This window comes from Aplysia californica, unplaced genomic scaffold, assembly GCF_000002075.1.
Source record: "Aplysia californica isolate F4 #8 unplaced genomic scaffold, AplCal3.0 scaffold00667, whole genome shotgun sequence".
Lineage (NCBI taxonomy): Eukaryota > Metazoa > Mollusca > Gastropoda > Aplysiida > Aplysiidae > Aplysia > Aplysia californica.
This window is the reverse complement of record NW_004797937.1, coordinates 113,174-132,038: the sequence shown is the minus strand read 5'-3', so window position 1 is coordinate 132,038 and position 18,865 is coordinate 113,174. Positions and strand designations below refer to the sequence as shown.

At 40.5% G+C, this 18,865-nt stretch overlaps 1 protein-coding gene across 1 annotated transcript in view; it reads left to right on the top strand.

Moving 5' to 3' along the window:
- The window catches only part of LOC101858669 (protein tyrosine phosphatase type IVA 2), a gene marked incomplete at its 5' end in the record, with an annotated part of 11,682 nt that extends 254 nt beyond the window's left edge, over positions 1-11,428 (top strand). Inside the window, 6 exon segments of the mRNA XM_013087985.2 lie at positions 1,140-2,203; positions 2,691-2,813; positions 5,968-6,060; positions 7,324-7,454; positions 8,598-8,672; positions 9,806-11,428. Of these exon segments, the coding sequence (XP_012943439.1) occupies positions 2,712-2,813; positions 5,968-6,060; positions 7,324-7,454; positions 8,598-8,672; positions 9,806-9,926 (522 nt within the window). The 3' untranslated portion in view covers positions 9,927-11,428.
- Between the last annotated feature and the right edge of the window lie 7,437 nt (positions 11,429-18,865).

The following is an 18,865-nucleotide window of genomic DNA, read 5'->3' as shown; positions in this document are numbered from 1 at the left end:
GGGGGGGATTGTTTTGTTTTGTTTGTTTTTACATTGATTGGAGATAAATATTTTTTTGGTAATTTATGATCGCTTGATAATAAATTAAACATTTTTTTGGGGTAATTTATGATGGCTTGATAATAAGTTTGTGGGGGGTGGGGGTTGAAATCAAAAAGTGGGTTCAAAGGTCGATTTAGTTGAATGACATGCTTGATGTTTCCTGTGTTGTATATATATAATATATATATGTTATTGTATGTAACCTCAGGTTGTCATTGTGGAAATATGAGCAATAATGATGGAAATTTTAATTTTTGAACAATTTGAAGCTTACGCAGTCAACTAATATTGTGGTCAGCTGTTTGGAATAGCATAATATGTGTAAAAATTAGTATCTCATTTTGGAGTCTTCAGTTTCCAGGAGAATGAAATCCGCCATCTACTTCCCACATATGTTCAGAGTGCGTCCTTATTATCTTGTGATGTTCTTGTGCTGCTGTGTAAATGACTCACGTCAGTTATTTTTAGTGTGTGGTTGGAGGGGTGGGTGCTTTGATGTGGTTTGCTCTTTCTTTCCTGTCAAACGTCTATCATCCCTATCTTTCCTCCTTTTGTGTGTTTGTTACTCTCTTGTAGCAACCCCCCGGGGCAGTTCCACTGACTATAGTGTCTTTAGGCCATTCCTGAAGGTGGGACATTGTAATTAATGGGCTGACTCGTGTCACGCTTATAACTGTGCCTGATCTACAACAGGGAATTGCTGCTTTTTCTTTACTGATCCTTACTATTGTCATTTTCCTCTACTTTTTTTGTATGTTTGTCACTCCCTTGTGACCTGCTATTTCCGGGGTTCCGTGATAGTCGAAGCAGACCTTGTGCTATTGAAGCTAGAGAGGTGAGCAGTCAAAGTCTGATTCCCTGTATAGACTTCTCTGTTGACACCCACCCCTTGGCGCTCATGTGACTGTATGCAGTTGCGAGCGCCGTAAAACCCTCTACTATAAAAAAAAATATCTCTTGTGACATCTCTAATCTTCCAGCACTCAAATGATATAATTGTGTTATGTTGCCGTAAATCTTTTACCAAATAGAATGTTATTTTTATATAATGATCGATGGCATTTTTTTCTTACTCCTTTTCCCCTCTGTCTCGCCAGGGGCTTCGTAACAGTTCTCCTTATAAGTCATCCCAGACCCTTGTCATCATCGTCGTGTTCTGTTGCACGTCCTCAGCCGCAGACAACAACAACAAGGAGGCCTCCCCCCCGAGCTTCCTGTCACGCCCTTTTCTCCCACGGCCTGGATCTCCACACTGGCCCACGGCTGGATCCTCAAGTCTGAACGATTTTACCTAACACCTTACTCCCCGACGCTGCGGCTTTCATTGATGGGGTGATCACACACAACCCCCCCCTACCCGTCCTGTCCTCTGTCCTCCGCTGTGTGTGTGTACAACAGGCGTGACTGTGTCAGCTCTGTACTGGTGTTGCCGTGGAAGTATTACGCAAGGCCGGTTCTGATTGCTGGGAGCGGTTTTGGGAGTCTTGGTTTGTGCTGTAAGGAAATTGAACTGTGGTGTCCCCTCCTCCTCTCTCTCTCTCTCTCCCCCCCTCTTTCTCGCTCAAGATTGGCAGTAGAGGAAGGAAAGAAAAGAAGGAAGGAAGGAAGTGAAAGCAGGAGTTCATAGAGAGGTCATCACCAGTGTTGTACTGAAGAGGCATCCATCCCAACTGTGTGTTTCTAAAAAGGCCTTGTTCCAAATAGTATTTTCAATTGAGTATAGCCCCAACGCGAGGAGTGTTCCTAGTTCCACTGAAAGCCCTCCAGTCTTTCACAAGCTCGGTTGTCTCGGAGCCACCAGCGACGACTCCTCTCTCTTGCGCCTTCCATTGCAATACCTTTATATCTATATGTAAGAAATCTGTCCCGCTGGATATCTCTACCATCGTGAAGTTGGGACACGTTGAGCACAAATTAATGTCAGTAACCAAGATAGGGGTCAAGAGGTCAACGTAGTCTCTGCATTGACCTGCCTGTATTGGTGTTCGCCAAGAAGAGAAAAAGTTGTTTCTGTGAAATGAGGAGAGGTGCAGTGCAAATCTAGTCTACTACTCATTTTTTTTCGATCCATCGTGATTTGACGCATTGCCGCCGTGAACTTTTCATCGTCATCGTGATCGTCATCCTTCACCTTGCCATCAAGTGTTCACTCTGTCTTCAGGTGTGTGTTACATTCATTGAGGATACCTCTAATCTATATTTATGATTGAAAGCTCATTCCTGAATAGTAATCATTTATGTAGTTTGGATTTGTTTATCATTCATCAATTTGCCTAGAATAGTTCTGTATACCTCAATCCTCGAGAATAGTATTATTTATTCGGTGTATTTATTTGTGCGTCCTGGGGCATAATTGTACATATTTAGTCTTTCCCAAAAGTATTTCTGTGTGAACATAAGTTTGTTTTAGTTCAGCAGTGTGGTAACTTCCAAGAGATTTTTTTTGGTCAACTGTTGACTTTTGTCTTTTCATTTTTGGATTCTGCACAACTTTTGTATCCATTTTTGTGGATGAGTTTGTTGATAAAGATAAAACTGAGTTCCTGGAGTCCAGCAAAGAGTTGGTGATCCATTAGTTGTATTCAGTCCCCCCCAAAGCATCTTCAACAGGAGAGCGTTTCATTTGTTTTCCCACCGCATGCCAGCAGAAGCAGTGACAAAAGTCAACGATGAAGGCGAGAAGACCCGAACCGGCAGAGATCTGCCACAAGAATATGCGCTTTCTCATCACGGACAGGCCCACAGACTCCAACCTGGATAAGTTTGTACAGGTGAGCTTATTGTCTTTGTCTCTACCTCTGTGTTTTCACAAGTTATATGGTCCCTTTTAAGGACAAGCGGGCTAACCCAGGTTTTGGGGGTTTCCAGAAATCTTGAGCTACACCAAAAGTTGGTATTGCCCTACCTATAGGAGAAGTTTGGTTTCATTGGTGTGTATATCTGTTTGGTTAGAGAGAAAACTCTCCTTGTCTTTTAAAAAAAATGAACAAGGGGCAAAAACTTTACCTTCGATTTTCTCAAAACAGCATTTTTCGGGATAGCCCCCTTGAGCTTAAAAGTGACCATATATGGGGTTTGTATCCGTCATTTTTTATATTTTTTTTATTGGGGGAGGTAGTGAGTGCCCTTCAGAGTGCGAAGGCTTTTGCCTCATTTACGTCAAAGTATAGTCGAAACTAAGACACCCATTGTAGAGGAGAAAAGTGGCCGTTTTACACAGGGATTGTAATGTATAAAATACTCAAGGGAGGGAGTGGGAAGTGGCTGTTTGTGCAGTTGATTGTCTTGTATACAGGTGGCTTTTAGAGCAGGTTCTTATCATCCTTATTTCCTCTCGTGAGTGGTTGGCGGGTGCTCTGGTGTGGTTTGCTTCTTCTTTCCTGTCAAACATCTATCGTCCTCATCTCCCGTCCTCTTTTATGTTTGTTATTCTCTTGTAACACCTCTAATCTTCTGGCGCTCAAATGACCATATGCAGTTGCGAGCGCAGAAAAACCTCTACTAAAACAAAGAGCATGTTCGACTGTACTAAATTGTTGTAAGGGGCATTGACATTCCAGTGGCTGTGGTTTGCTACTTGGATGGTGAGAGTACTGCTGTTCTGATCGATCTAGAAGCTGGTTTCTGCTGAATGCAGGCCATGTCGTCCAGAGCGACCAATTTGTAAACAGTGGTACAGTTGATTTGTTTTATCCCTATCTGTACGCACTGGGGTCATTTTATACCACTGGGGTTGTATTCTTCACATTTTAGAATGCTTCTAGTGCGAAGATCTCTTTGAAACTTTCTGTATATTTTTCAGTATTTCTCAAAAAATCAATTTGACAGACTCCTATGCAAAGCGTACGGATCGGATTAGCAAGTAAATTTCCTCTTTGGAAAGTGATGGCGCAGAGTTCTTCACGTAGTATGGATACGATAGTAAAACACGATGTATGGATAGGGTTTTAAGTGGTGGCACAGAGTTCGCCAAGTCGTATGGATACGATAGTAAAGCACGACGTACGGATAGGGTTAAAGGCCTCTCGTTGTTGAGGAGAAAAGTGGTTGTCTTAGACAAGTGGACATAGTGAACAGAGGTTTTATGATATTTTAAAAAAAAAAGATTGAAGGGGGAAATCGGAAGTGGTCGTTTGTGCAGATAGCATGGTTATCTTGGACAGGTGGTTTTTAGAGCAGGTTTGACCATATTCTGGTCTAGACACTGAATTCTGCTGAATGCAGAACTTGTCGGCCAGAGTGACCAATTGGTCACTTTTAAGGACAAGCGGGCTAACCCAGGTTTTGGGGGTTTCCAGAAATCTTGACCTACACCAAAAGTGGGCATTGCCCTACCTATAGGAGAAGTTTGGTTTCATTGGGGTGCATATTTGTTTGGCTATAGAGAAAACTTTCCTTGTCTTTTAAAGAAACTGAACAAGGGGCAAAAACTTTACCTTTGATTTTCCCAAAACAGCATTTTTCGGGATAGCATTCTTGTGCTTAAAAGCGGCCAGTTCATATTTGCAAGCGCCCCTTCGAAATATGTGTGCTTGCACTGTAATGTTATGAATTGTTGCAGACTGCTGAATTTTACAAGATGTCCAAGGTCAGGGATTTGAGAGCCTTATCATATACACTACCCCAAAATCAGTCCCACTTGATGTAATTTTGTTTATCATCACACAGTTTGATGTTATAATGTTGGGTGTCCTTGTTTGGGTTTTGAAACAAAAATTTGGCAAACCTGTTATGGTTTTTATGTCTTTATTATAAATACTATACTGTATACTGTCAATCCTTTCCAGTACAACCACTTGTGTGGGTGGTTGGCGGGTGCTCTGGTGTGGTTTGCTCCTTCTTTCCTATCAAATATCTATTGTCCTTATCTCTCCTCCTTTTTTTGTGTAGGTTACTCTCTTGTAACATCTATTCTTCGGCCTTTATAATATGACCATATGTGTTGCAAGTGCCGTGAAACTGACTAAAAAAGACAATTGCTTATTTTGGAGGAGTAAGAGTGGTCACCTTAGATTTAGATAATTGAGATGGTTTTTATTGGATAGTCTCATTTTATTTAAAACCAAAAGAAGCAAAGACAATGTGGGGAAGTATGAAGTGGTCATTTGTTCTGGCGATTGTATGGGGCGGGTGGTCGTTGAGGGCAGGCCAGTGGGTGGTTGGTGGATGCTGTGGTTTGGTTCACTCCCTCTTTCCAATAAAACTCCTATCATCCTTATCTCCCTTCCTTTTTTGTGCTTGTTACTCTCTTGCAACCCCTCTAATTTTTTGCACTTATATGACCTTATTGTGTTGCAAATGCTTGAAAAACTCTTACTAAGTCAGTGGTTGGTGGGTGCTCTGGTGTGGGGGCGGTTCTACTGGCTGAAGTGTCTTTAGGCCATTCCCAAAGGGGGGACATTAATATGTTCTTATGAACAGTAAAATTGTAGATTGTAAATGGGCTGATTCGTAAATGTCATGCTCATAACTGCCTGAACTGCAACAGGGAACTGCTACTTTTTCTTTTCTAATCCTTACTATCGCCATTTCCCCTCTACTTTTGAATGTTTGTCTCACTCTTGTGACCCGCTATTTCCGGGGTGCCTTGATAGTAGAAGCAGACTTTGTGTTGTTGAAGCTAGAGAGGTGAGCAGAGTAAGCCCGATTTCCTGTAAGGACTTCTCTGTTGACATCCACCCCTTGGCACTCATATGACCTTATGCAGTTTGGAGCGTGTAAAACGTCTACTAAAACTAAAAGAAGTTAATCAAACCGGTACTTTGGAAGCAAAGATTTGAGAAAGGAACCAGTAAAAAAGCCTCTTGAAGGGAACAGCGGAGTGTAACATCGTGCATCTTTATTTGTTGTAATAAGGAATACCTACTTTTTATGGAAATGCGCTAAATAAATGTTATATATTGTAATTATTATTATTATTTTCAGGAGCTGGAAAAGCATGGTGTGAAAGATGTAGTGCGAGTTTGTGAACCCACCTACAGCAAGGACAAACTGGCTGATAATGGCATTCGAGTTCTGGTGAGTATACTTCCTGTTTAATGAAGGTTTCTTAACTTGTATAATATTTCTGTTGCAAGAAAATATTGTCCTCTATTGCACGTTGTTTTACAGATTGAGCTATAAAGTATTATATTCCTTATATGTTCGCTTTAATACAACCGATTTTTCCAACGGGTGAAGTCCGAAAGTATGCCCCCGGTATTGTATGTGCTGCCTACAATCACTATTGGGTATCCACTTCGCAGAGATGTGCTTTTTGATCATGACAAGTTGTGGCCATAAAAATGTGTTCTCAAGATTTTACATATAAGGTAAAAATCATGATTCCTTTACAGGAACAAAGTTGGGAATGGCAAGTCCAAGTTCCATAGCATTTGTCCAAAGCTTCCTTACATGACTGCTAATTGTACACCAACTCATGCTGAAGTGTTTACTCAGCGTACAGTAGGGTAAAGGCTGCCCTTGTGTCCATGTGTGAGGCATCGTGGTGGAATCAGGTCCTCGTCAAAATGATAGAATCAAAGATACTGGCATTTTTTTGCCGGTTCAGCAGTTTTTATAGATTTTTTGTTTTGTGGCTCAACACCTGTTATGTCCACGTAAAAACACCTACCCTGTCTTGAATAAAAGTTGAGGTAATTGTGTTTGAATAAGGAGGTGGGTGTTGCTTGGTTTCTCCTTCAATGACAATCATCTCGACTTCTGTTCAATATTGGTAGGTATTTTTTCCATCAAAAGCAAGACAAATGAACAAGCTTTTTATTTTTAGATGAAACCATAAACTACTGCCTAAGTCACAAAATTGACCAGCGCCTGATTCCATCGAGTCGCAATACATATATGGGAAATCTTCGGCAGGCTGTTCAAATGAACTAAGCCTGGGAGAGCGCAATGTTTCAGAGGAGAAAACTTTTTTTCACTCTATGAACAATTCTACCTACACTTTTTATTCCCCCCCCCCCCCCCCCCCTTTTTTTTTCTTCACAAAATTTAGAATTTGAATTTCAACAAAATATTTCTTGAACACCCGAAAACTATTATCACGGTTGGAGATATCGCAATTTTAAAAAAATTGTCAAGATTTTGGTCTTAGTTTACTGTACTCTGGAACACTGAAGTACTTTTTCTGTCAAACCAAAGCGTTGCGCTTTTTATTTATATTTCAATCCCTGTTGTTTTGCTCCCAGCCATTTTTTACTTTTTCAGCCAAATCAAAGCGTGACTCTTATGTATTTATTTCAATCCCTGTTGTTGTACTCCCGGCTATTTTTCTCTTCCTAGGATTGGGAATTTGATGACGGCAGCCCGCCTCCACCGGAGATTGTCCAAGACTGGTTCAACCTGCTGAAGAGTCGCTTCACGGAGGACCCAGGCTGCTGCGTGGCCGTACACTGTGTGGCTGGGCTAGGGAGGTGAGTTCATTCGTGCTTCATTAGGGTGGATGGGGGTGGGTTTTTTTTTCTCCTCCTGGTTGATTTATTTATTTATTTATTTATTTTTTGTGTGTCTTTTTCTCCAGGTTTATTAAAAATTTTTTCGTTTTCTTGAATGGCTCCTGAGAGTCAAGTCGTTGTGTACTTTTTTCAGTCTTCTGTGTAAATTTGGCTACGTGTTGGTGAGTAAAAATGATAATTAATGTAGACTAGGTCTACTCATCTGTTTTTTACATTGCCCCTTCATCTACCTCCTTTTTTGTTTCCTTTATGAAATCTAAAATTTATGTACAAAGTGCCACGGTGATTGAATTATTGCTTTTGGAAAGATTGTGCTAGTTAGGGATGAGAAATTTACAATATATTTTGGAATACATCTTGTTTGAATTTCTATTTTGAATGTCTATGTTTCCTCTCACAGACTTATTTGTACTTACACTGCTTTTGATCTGTGGGAGACAAATCAGAGACACTTGACTGCTATTTTTATTTTTAGGGTTTCCGTTAACTCTTTAACCATGCAGTTTAAAATCACGTTTCCGCGTAATTCTCTCACATTTGTGGAAATGCGACCTGACATATATTACGTTTTTAAAACCGGCAGGTTTGATTGTATAATTTGTGTCACGACTCTGTGGAATCATGTGCTTGTCAATTTTTGTTAGAGTTATTTGTACCATCTTAAAGCTTAGTTCTGTGTCTTGCTTTTGATGAATAAAATTCGCCATCTATTTTGAATATAAGTCCAGATATTTGTATTTGAAGGAGGTGGGGGTCGCCTGGTGTCAGATTAATATAAACCCAAGAAAGTGGCTGCCAAAGTTTTGTGACTTCCAATGCTTGTTGAGTGTCCTTGGAAACAGCAAATTTACATTTTTTTGTGTCTTTCATCAATTTTTTTCCGTAAAATCCGCACAGAATGTGTTTTTTAATGGACATGAAAGGTGTTCAGCCAAAAAAAAAAAAAAAAGAGAGAGCAATTGGAGAAAATTGTCCAATTTCTTGAAAAATACTGGTTTCTTTGATTTAATTTATTGTTTTGACGAGCGCCTGATTTCATTGCGATGCCTCACATTTATCAGATTGATGACTTATGCTCTTCTGTGTTGTTCTCTTACACAGGGCTCCTGTACTGGTTGCTCTCGCACTGATGGAAGCAGGACTCAAGTATGAGGATGCAGTGGAAATGATTAGAGAGTGAGTTTTGTCTTTTGTGGTTGTTTTGTTCCAATTATGGGCACTGACACGAGGATTTTTAACAGGTGCAGTGGGATTATTCTTGGCCTGCTGTTCTGTGCTTCCTCTTCCCTCCTTCCTTTCCCACTCATAGTTGTTCAGTTCTCCTGTGTGGGTGGTTTAATTTAAGAATTTATTTATATCAAATTTTTTGTATTTAAGCATTATAGTAGAGGTGTTGACCAGAATCAGTGAACTGTTGCCAACGGAACCAACTTTTTTTTCGCACTTTCATATGACCGTATGCAGTTGCGGGCGCCTTAAAACTCTTATCCCTTGGTGGTCTAAAATCGATAAGAGTAGGCTTCGGCCGCCACCCGGGCAAAATTCAAAATTTCCTACCAACTGAAAAAGTTTAGTGTGTCCCGCGCGCTCATATGACCTTATGCAGTTGCGAGCGCCGTAAAACACTTACAAAAACAAACAAACAAACAAAACTCTTACTACAACAAACAGTGTGGGTAGTTGGTGGGGGCTCTGGTGTGGTTTGCTCCTTTTTTTCCTTTCAAGCATCTTTTGTCCTCATCTTTCCTCCTCCTTTCTTGTGTTTGTTACTCTCTTGTTGTAAAACCTCTAATCTTCAGCACTGATATTTGAGTGAATTGTGTTGCATGTGTTGTAAAACTCTTACTAAAGCAGGGTCCTTTGCATCTTTCCTTTCTTGTGATATAAGTATGCCTTTGTTTATAGTTGATATTTCACTTGAATTTCTGTTTCGTTTGTTTCTGCATCCTCTATGTCCGTACCCCCCCCATGTTTATCGGATTTCCATGTTTATCATATTTCATATCAGTTTCTGTCGTCTGTGTCTATCTTACTGTTCCCAAATAGTTGGGTGGCATCGTTAGTCTAGTGATTAAGCTACAGGAAACTTAATTGTGAGATTACGGGTTCATGGGTTCGAGCCTCTGCTCGGTCTGACATTGTGTCCTTGGAAAAAGCACTTAATATGAATTTCCTATTTGGCTTGGTCCTTTTGGAGATGGACATTTAACTCGAAGGTCCTGCCTCATAAATAATCTAATTATGTTGAAAGGGGCGGGGCGTTAAACCTATACCGTTTCACCAAATTGTTCCGATTTGATCGTTTGCAGGAAGCGGCGCGGTGCTATCAACACAAAGCAGCTTGCCTACCTGGAGCATTACAGGGCCAAGGCGAGGCTCCGGCAAAAGAACGGACGCAATGGAGGGCATCACGGCTGTACTGTGCTGTAGGTCGACCACTCGGGGTGACCCCGGCTGTTTCAACCACTACAACACAACGTGTATGTGTGTGTGTGTGTGTGAGCTGCCTCCTGGGGGGAAGATCAAAAGGAATACGGAGCCCTTGTTTGTATTATTGTCAATGACTCTTCTCTTGGCATAAGTAGTGCTGTATTATACATATTGTTCCATATTTTTAAAAAATTTGTCAAGTTTAGTTTGGAGGAGCATTCATACAGCTGTAGCGAGAGTTTCCAGAAGTGCTTGTTGCATTGATTTCTGCTGCAGATGCCTGCTGTGTTTGATTCAACATGAATTTGGTCATTGTCAGTGCTAACTAAATATATTTTGTTATTATACTCCTGTTTGTATCGGGTTAGAGCAGTCTCTTTACTTGAAGAAGCTTCGAACACTGATGTTTTGTTTTATTGGTATCTGGTGCGTTTAACGTTTTCCGGGCATTTTTATCTGAACATAGTAAGCAAGTGTGGTTTCTGTTGCAACTGTCTCCCAACCCAAATTCTACAGAATATTTTTCTTACACTATTGTATAGAAAGAAAGGGGTGTAATTTTTGTTAATTCGTCTCTCTCACATATCCCATCTATGGTAACACTTTGGTCATCATCAGTGCAAAAGAACATCCTGTCTGTAGGTACTGTGTGGTAGAGAATGGGACTGATGAACCGTCTTGTGTCTTGTTATATGTACACCAGGGTGCTTAAGCCAAATGAAATGATCTGCTGACTTTGGATGGGCGAGCTGTTGCAATATATGATTTTTGTGTTGGGCGTGAGTGGAAATGTCTCAGGGTAAAAATGGAGAACAGATGGGTTTGTTTTTTTAGTATAAACATTTGTGATTGGCGTGAAAAGAGTACCTCGACCTGGTTTGTTCGCTGGTTGTTTTTTTTCTCCAGTCTTTAGAAAGTGGAAATAATTGAGTCCTGCTAGCTCATGCTCTTGTTCTCCTGGCTTTGTAGCTGACCTGATCCACACTGGGTCCTGCATTTACTTTTTTTTTGTGCCACCACCCTATATGGGTAAAATTTTGCACAATGTGGAATTACATTTTTTTAAAAAGTTTTATTTTGCTGTCAAATTGAATCTTGTTTCAGCATCAAATATAACTTCCCTGTAAACCCCCCCCCCCCCATCCTTTCTAGTGATGAATAGGAACCTCAGTGTCAGCTTGTGCTGTGGAAACTAGCCCAATTTAGGTGAGTTTCATCTGATCTGGAAGAAAAAAAGATGTACCAGTTTAGATAGGTGCTGTTTGTGTGATTTTAACAAATGAAACGGTGAAAGACTTGCTAGTGTTTAAGACTGACAGACAGGTCTGCGATTATTCAGAACGTGGGATTGTTGCGTATGTGTGTGTGTGTGTGGTGCGGAAAGATGGTTTGTCATGTGTTGTGAAAGGGAGTCTTGTCTTTGTTGGAGAGTTTTTGAGTAAGAGGGAAACTGTTAGTGGTAGCTGGGGTGAGAATATGTTTGTTGGAGTGTATTTGAGTAAGAGGGAAACTGTTAGCTGAGGTGAGATTATATGTTTGTTGGAGCGTATTTCAGTAAGAGGGAAGCTGTTAGCTGGGGGCAGATGCTTTGTATTAGCTGTGATCTCTGCTTATAGCCTTTGATATTCCACATTGCAGGGCACGTGCGCTTGTGCGAGCTCGGTGCTTGTAAGCCTTTGATGATATTCATATTGCAGGACACGGGTGTGTGTTCAATGCTTGTACTGAAGATGCCAAAATGAAATTAGAGCTATTTTATATTCTATAGAAGTTGAATTTTTTTGTAAACCAAATGAGGAGGCTCCTGTAACAAAAAAAGTGTGCATGGATGCCACTACTGCCATATTTTCTTGATTGTGATCAACTTGAGAAAACCTCGCAACTTACTTATCTTTTGTGAATGAACATTTTTTAAATTCTTTCTTTTACATTGTAGCGAGGGCAAGAGGAACGTTAGTCTGGTTGATAATATTTCTCTTCATTGCGGGGGTTTGGGGTTTGGTGGGGGATGTGGTGTTACGTAAAGGCCTGGTTACACTTTACAATGTATTGTACAAAAATTAGGCAATCTATCGTTCGTTCATTTAGGAGAGATGAGCAGAGTGGCAGAATCCTTTTGAAATTTGCAGCAGTGCGGGATTAAACGTTCCGTGCAAATAAAGCCATCTGGTGGGATCTAATGCATCACACTTTGAAAGCCAGTCTTTTGTCCAAATAAGCCTCTTGTACCATCTTTTGTTAAGTAATAGCTCTCGGAGTGCAAGCAAATGGATACATTGTTGCACAGAGACTTGTATGGCAGCTCTCTGATTCAAAGAGAAGATGTCTCGCCAATTGTAAGAGAGTTGGATGTTAGACTTGAACATATAAACACGCTGTACAGTTGGATAAAACGGACAGTTCTCATATATGCAATGTATCGTTGCTTTAACGTGAGTCAGGTTGCGGGTCAATTTCTGGATCCACAGGACTGATTTCTTTCTTTTGATTCCTGTCTAGATTATATAATGGTATTTGGCACAAATTAACTCCTTGTCTTATAATTGTTAAATGTCGACTAGCAAGAGCTGTCGTATTTGGGAGAGGTTAAAAAAAAAAAAAATTATCCTTGAAATTTTAAAGCTTTATAATTTTGTCTTAGTTCTCAAGGTATCGCTCACAACTGGTTCATTAGATCAATGGTCTTTACAGTAATGCATACATGTCTTTAAAAAAAGTGACTCTTCCTGAAAATACTTAGAAATGATTTTTAAAAATTATTGGAGATTTTTGATCAACTGAAGAGCAAAAATCAAAACGGCAAATATTGAAAGTGAGACAGTTAAAGTTAAGCTAATCAAAGTTCTGTTGAAGAGGTTAATGGTAAGAAACTAAAATTGTCAGTCTTTATTTTGTTTTGGTGTTTCCAAGAGGAACACCCAACTAGCAGTTACACCCTTTCCTGCAAGTTATGGATTCTTTTTTTTGGTTTCACTCAAAGAACTATGACAAGCTTTATCACAGTTGTTTTTTTAAGGGGGGATTGGGTAATTTTTGTATTGATGCCGTCTTGGGGAGTGTATCGCTTACTCTTTCAAATCTGCTCTTGGCTGTCCAGTTTGATGTGGAGTTGATGGTGTATGCCTTTTTTTTCCAGCTGAAAACTGCGGAGATTGTATAGTGGGGGTATGTGTGTTGTGTGTGCGTGTGTGGGTCAGTGAGTGAGCTGCAGAAAGCACCAGTTCCACTGTTGTGGTCCTTACCTAGCTTGCCAAGGAAGATCCCACCCCTGTTTTGTCCCGTCAGTGTCATGTGTTTTTATCGGGATCCCCTCATCTCATCAATGTCGTCATGTCTGAGATTATTTATATTCACAATCACATGAACGTTCTTTCATAACCATGTGACTCATTTTGATTCGTCAACCTTTTGCACTTTGCAAAATTTTGTATCACGTCCCATTTCGTCAACGTTTACAATGCTGGAGACCTGCCATATTGTAACTGAGGCTCAAGATGGCCCCTACGAGTCTCTGCGGATTGTGTGTGCATGAAATAAGCAGAGGCCAACAAAACTGGCTACCTTTCTTTTGTGTGCGACTTATTAAAAGTCTTTCCCAGATCCCCCAAGAACAGATTTTGTATAGCCTAATTGTATCATAATATGCCATTCATTCAGTTCTGCCGGTGTTACCTTCTTTTGTTCTTGGGTTCTTTTTTTCTTTTTTTTTTTTCGTTCATCAAGCCCTGTCTTTTAAAACTTGGAGAGAGCTGCTTTTGTGTTTAGGATTACAACAACTGGTTTTGTGTGGGCTTGTTGTGTTGTTTGTTTGTTTGTTTCTGCCCCACTTGTTTCCAAAGAGTGGCAGCAGCAGTCCTGTCGTGCACTGTACCCCCGTGTACTGCGAGTTTGTATCCCGTCCACCCTGTCCTGAGCAGCCTAGCCCCCCCCCCCCCTCCCCCTCCCCCATCCCCCCCATCGCAGGTCCTTCCCTCCCGTCCCATGTCCAGCCCTGCAAGCTGTGATTCTCATCACCTGTCGCAGATTTGTGATCTGGGTCAAACTAGTATGATAGAGAAGCTCATTAAAACTTGTTCGATATCTCAATATTACACACGAGTTGAGTTCTCTTTTTGTCAAAACTTGTGAACTGTCAATTCTTTTTTGGTGTTCTATGTGGTGATGTTGTTTGTTGCAATGGGAAACAGTTTAATTCCCAAGGTATATGGTGGGTTGTTGGCGGGTGCTCTGGTGTGGTTTGCTTCTTCTTTCCTATGAAACATCTATCGTCTTTATCTCCCCTGTAACACCTCTAATCTTCTGGCGCTCATATGACCCTATGCTGCCGCGAGCACCGTAAAACCTGTATTGATAAAACTAAAGCAAGATATATGTGGCTATATGTGGCTATATGTATATGGTTGATAGAATTGAAGGTGAATTTCAGACCTGTTGACGTTCTTCTCTTGGAGTATATTTGCAAGTGCATGATTTCTGTTGGAAAAAAAAGAGCACAGCACTTAAGTCAAAAGTAGTATAAAGCATCAAGATTTTTAGGATACCTGTCTGCAGTTTGCACTTAAAAGGTATTGGCATCAGTGGTCAAGTGGTTAGGCCACCGGACTCGTAATCGTGAGGTTGCCGAATGGGGGATTCAAGCCTCATGTCCAACCTTGTGTCCATGGGATAGGCACTTTAAAGAAATTTCCTCACTTAACCCAGGTGGAATTAGGTATCCTGCCATAGACTGCAAAAGATCTTGTCAGTATGTTAGTAGTTCTGTTTTAGGGCCTATAAAACGGCAGCTTGCACTGTATGCTTCCCAGGAAGTTGAGATTGTTTTAGAATGCTATCATGTTTGCGGACGGTAATAATATTGTAAAGCGCATAAAGCTTGTCATTGAGTGGGAATTTGCGCTATACAAATGGTATCACCTCTTAAGTGGTTGACCAGTGCTCTGGTTTGCTCCTTCTTTCCTATTATACTTTTGTACATCTATCATCCTTATAAATCTCTCGTCCCTCCTTTTTTATGTTTATCACTCTCTTATACGTTTCCTCTTCAATTTGGAAGGAGAGTGGGGGTGGGTGGTTGGCGGGTGCTCTGGTGTGGTTTGCTTCTTCTTTCCTATCAAACATCTATCGTTCTTATCTCCCCTTCTTCTTTTTATGTTTGTTACTCTCTTGTAACAGCTCTAATCTTCTGGTGGTCTTATGACCTTATGCAGTTGCGAGCGGCGTAGAACCTCTACTAAAACTAAAACTAAAGGAGAGTTGTGGGGGGGGGGGGGAGGGGGTGTCTTTGCTAATGGAAAAGGCTTCCTTGTTATAAGTTTGCGGAAATTAACATTTTTCACTCTTTACAAATTACATGTATGTAACACAAGGATCAAGTGATAAGTTGAGTCTGATGATGATGAAAAAAAGCTCGAAAACATTTTGTGCGCAGCTAAAATAAGGCAATTAGTCAGTAGAAAGTTGAAGAATGGCCTGCAGAATTTAAAAATTAAATACAGCAAGAGGAAAAGAAACTTAAGCATAAACTGAGTTTGCATGTTTTGAAGTCAAAGTCAAATGGATGCCTGAAGTAATTCAGAAAGAAAAGCTGCCTGTAATGTCCATATATTTACATAAGAATTGGCTCCCAGGACTGTCCCGAGGGTAGTTGGCGGGTGTTCTGGTGTAAATGTCTCCTTCACTCCTATTAAACATCTTAAACATCTAGCGTCCTTATCTCTCCTTCTTCTTTTTTATGTTTGTTACTCTCCTGTAACACCTCTAATTTTCGACACCTATATTATATGACCTTTATTGTGTTGCAAGTGCTGTAAAACTCTAACGAAAAAAAAAAGACTGCACCAGACTGGAGAATCTGACACTGGAGAGGACATTATAATTACAGTGGAGTCTACTTATAACGAGTCCTGAAATAACGAGAAATCTGTTATAAAGATACTATTCTAAAACCGTTTTTTTCCCCTTCTTTATCTTTGTAAATAAAATACTGCTATAGTGCACTAAAGCATTCAGACAAACTCGCGAGTCGATTATAGCGGAATATTGCTGCTGCTGTACACAGTGCATGTATGTAAAACCTCGCCAGTTGAGAAACATGCTGGTGATCAAGTGAAACAAAGAAAGGGAGAGCCGGTGTGTGCCAACAGTGAAGGCTGGGGCGAATGAGTGGGGCGTGTGTGGCATGCGCAGACAAGCAGAACTCATTTGGTGAAAGGCCAGCCCATTCTCCTAGGCTTACCATGCCTCTCATTTCTCCAATGATGGATGGAGCGAGGTGGGGGGGGGGTCAACACAGCGGGCGACATAGCCTAGAGCCCTTTCTTTCTGATCGCCAACACCGAGCTGTCAACATCGCTAGCGCTAGAGAAAATAACAGGGTTCAATTTGCGTAGACTTGGATATAACAGTGATCTGCAGCGCACGAACTTTCGATCCTTCAAATTATTAAAATTTGTCCCAACCAAGACATTCCGCCTGTTTGTATGATCGCCTGCCTAAACACGAAGTTTCAACCCCCCATACTGTTGGGGTCAATGATCGATTCCGTCTCAGTACTCTCAGTGTCAGCAAAACAGCTCACTGGAAATAGAGTTGCAGTAATCAAATATATAGTAAGCTGAAGATGCAATGGTACTTGTAGCTTCCCTTGATAACGGTTATAACAGGACTTCCTTATTTATACAGGGAAAAACTGCCGGTCCCATCAGTCCTGTCATATCCGAGTCCTTATCTTTCCTCCTTGTTTGTGTCTGTTACTCTATTGTAACACCTCTAACCTTCGGCACTTATAAGACCTTATTGTGTTGAAAGTGCCATAAAACTCTAATGAAAACTAAACTAAGAACCTGAAATGCAAAGTACAATTAAATTGAAGAGTGGTATTCCAAAACTCTGTAAGTCAGTTTTGACGAGCGCCTGATTTCACCACAAAGCTACACACATGATACATAATACAAATGTATGTGTTAAGCATCCTGATGAAATCAGGCGCTCGTCAAAACTGACTTACAGAGTTTGGGAAAACAACTCTTCAATTATATGGACGGACGAATAAAAGAAAAAGTGTATTCATTCGCCGTGGATTTATTGGAGAAAGCCTGATATTGTAGAAACATTTCATGTGTCAAGGTCACAACACTGACAATATCTCGACCACAGTGTCTAAGTTCAGTTGAAACATAACATTCAGGTGGACAGAAGGATCTTATCGGGTAAAAATAACGACAGCTTTTGTGTTGGTACATCATGTACAAACCACCAGACAGCAAAACAAACAACAGTACATACTATAGAGTTCCAGAGTTCATAAACTGAAGCATTCTTTTGTGCAATTCAATAAATCCTACCCGCACACTGTTTTATTGTACACGTACCGGTATTCCATCAGCAATCAAAAATCTATATCAGCATGATAAATGTGAATAAATTTGACAGAACAGCATTAATCCTTATGAGAAAATAAAAAAAGCTTGCTTCTTGAACAGAAATAGCTTTCAAATCTTAATGACTTGACGTCTGATTACAGAAAAATCTTAGTTTTAGTAAGAGTTTTACGGCACTTGCAACACAATAAGGTCATATGAGTGCCAAACAATAGATGTGTAACAAACACAAAAAAGAAGGAGGAGAGATAAGGACGATAGATGTTAGATAGGAAAGAAGGAGCAAGCCACACCAGAGCACCCGCCAACCACCCACGCAGAAGTAAAGAAGTTAGAAGAAGAAGATTTTGTCGACTACTAGTTCACACGTCTTCCCCTTGTAGGGTGACAGAAACCTACTCAATCTAAGAAAAGTCACTACATGTAGGCTTAAAAAATCCTGAATTTCTATCACTGCACAGTCGCCATCACCCTTAGAATGTTCCAACATCCGTCGGGGGTGGGGGGGGGGGGGGGGAGAGACATTATCATTCAACGCAATCAAAGCCCACAGCTTAACTTGGCAGCGAAAAGCCATCCATGTATTCAAGTATACAAACCAGCAGCAGGACTACATCTAGTTAGTCACAATCACAACAACAAATAGGAACGAGGCGTGCGGAAGAAGATTGAGAAAGATATTATTAGCGTGAGGGAAGTTCAAGGTGACCATCATCAGGCTTTGGAGATCAAGTCTCTACAGTCAAAGGTAAAGTACACATCAGGAAGGACAGCACATAGTCAATGGGCTACAAGTATTTTTGTTTTAGTAGAGGTTTTACAGCGCTCGCAACTGCATAAGGTCATATGAGCCCCAGAAGATTAGAGGAGTTACAAGAGAGTAACCAACATAAAAAAGAAGGGGAGACAAGGACGATAGATGTTTGATAGGAAAGAAGAAGCAAACCACACCAGAGCACCCGCCAACCACCCACTGCTATAAGTATGACAGGGACTTAGTCGTCTAAATCTATCAGTTTTCAGTAATTTCAAAATTTAAAAATAAACTTGGTGGCTTTTGGGGACTCGTGCCATGATGATTATGCTTCTTTTTCTATTGCTTTGAAATATGTTGATACATATTACATGATATATTTCTGCACCATTTTTTAAACTGATGCAGTGGCAAACCATGTTGTAAAAATGAAATGCCGTTGGTAGTCTGTCTGATTCGGAACAAGGTCCAACTTATGCACCTATCAGGACATGTTGACCATATTCAAGGACAAACAAAATAATTGTTTACCAACGATATGTAATGCCACACACACACACACACACACTCTCTCTCTCTCTCTTATTCAAACAACTTGTTTGAGAAGGAGAAAGAAATAGCAACCTGCAAAAAGCCAATGATTCAATGATATAAATACAAGTATATTATTATGACAGTAAACACCACAGCATTCAGAAATAGAATATAACATTAAGTTTCTTTTGCCATCTATATATATATTGAGACATCTCCACACGTCCAAGTTCCAGATAAGAACAGTGAAACCCCCATACCCCCCTCCCCCC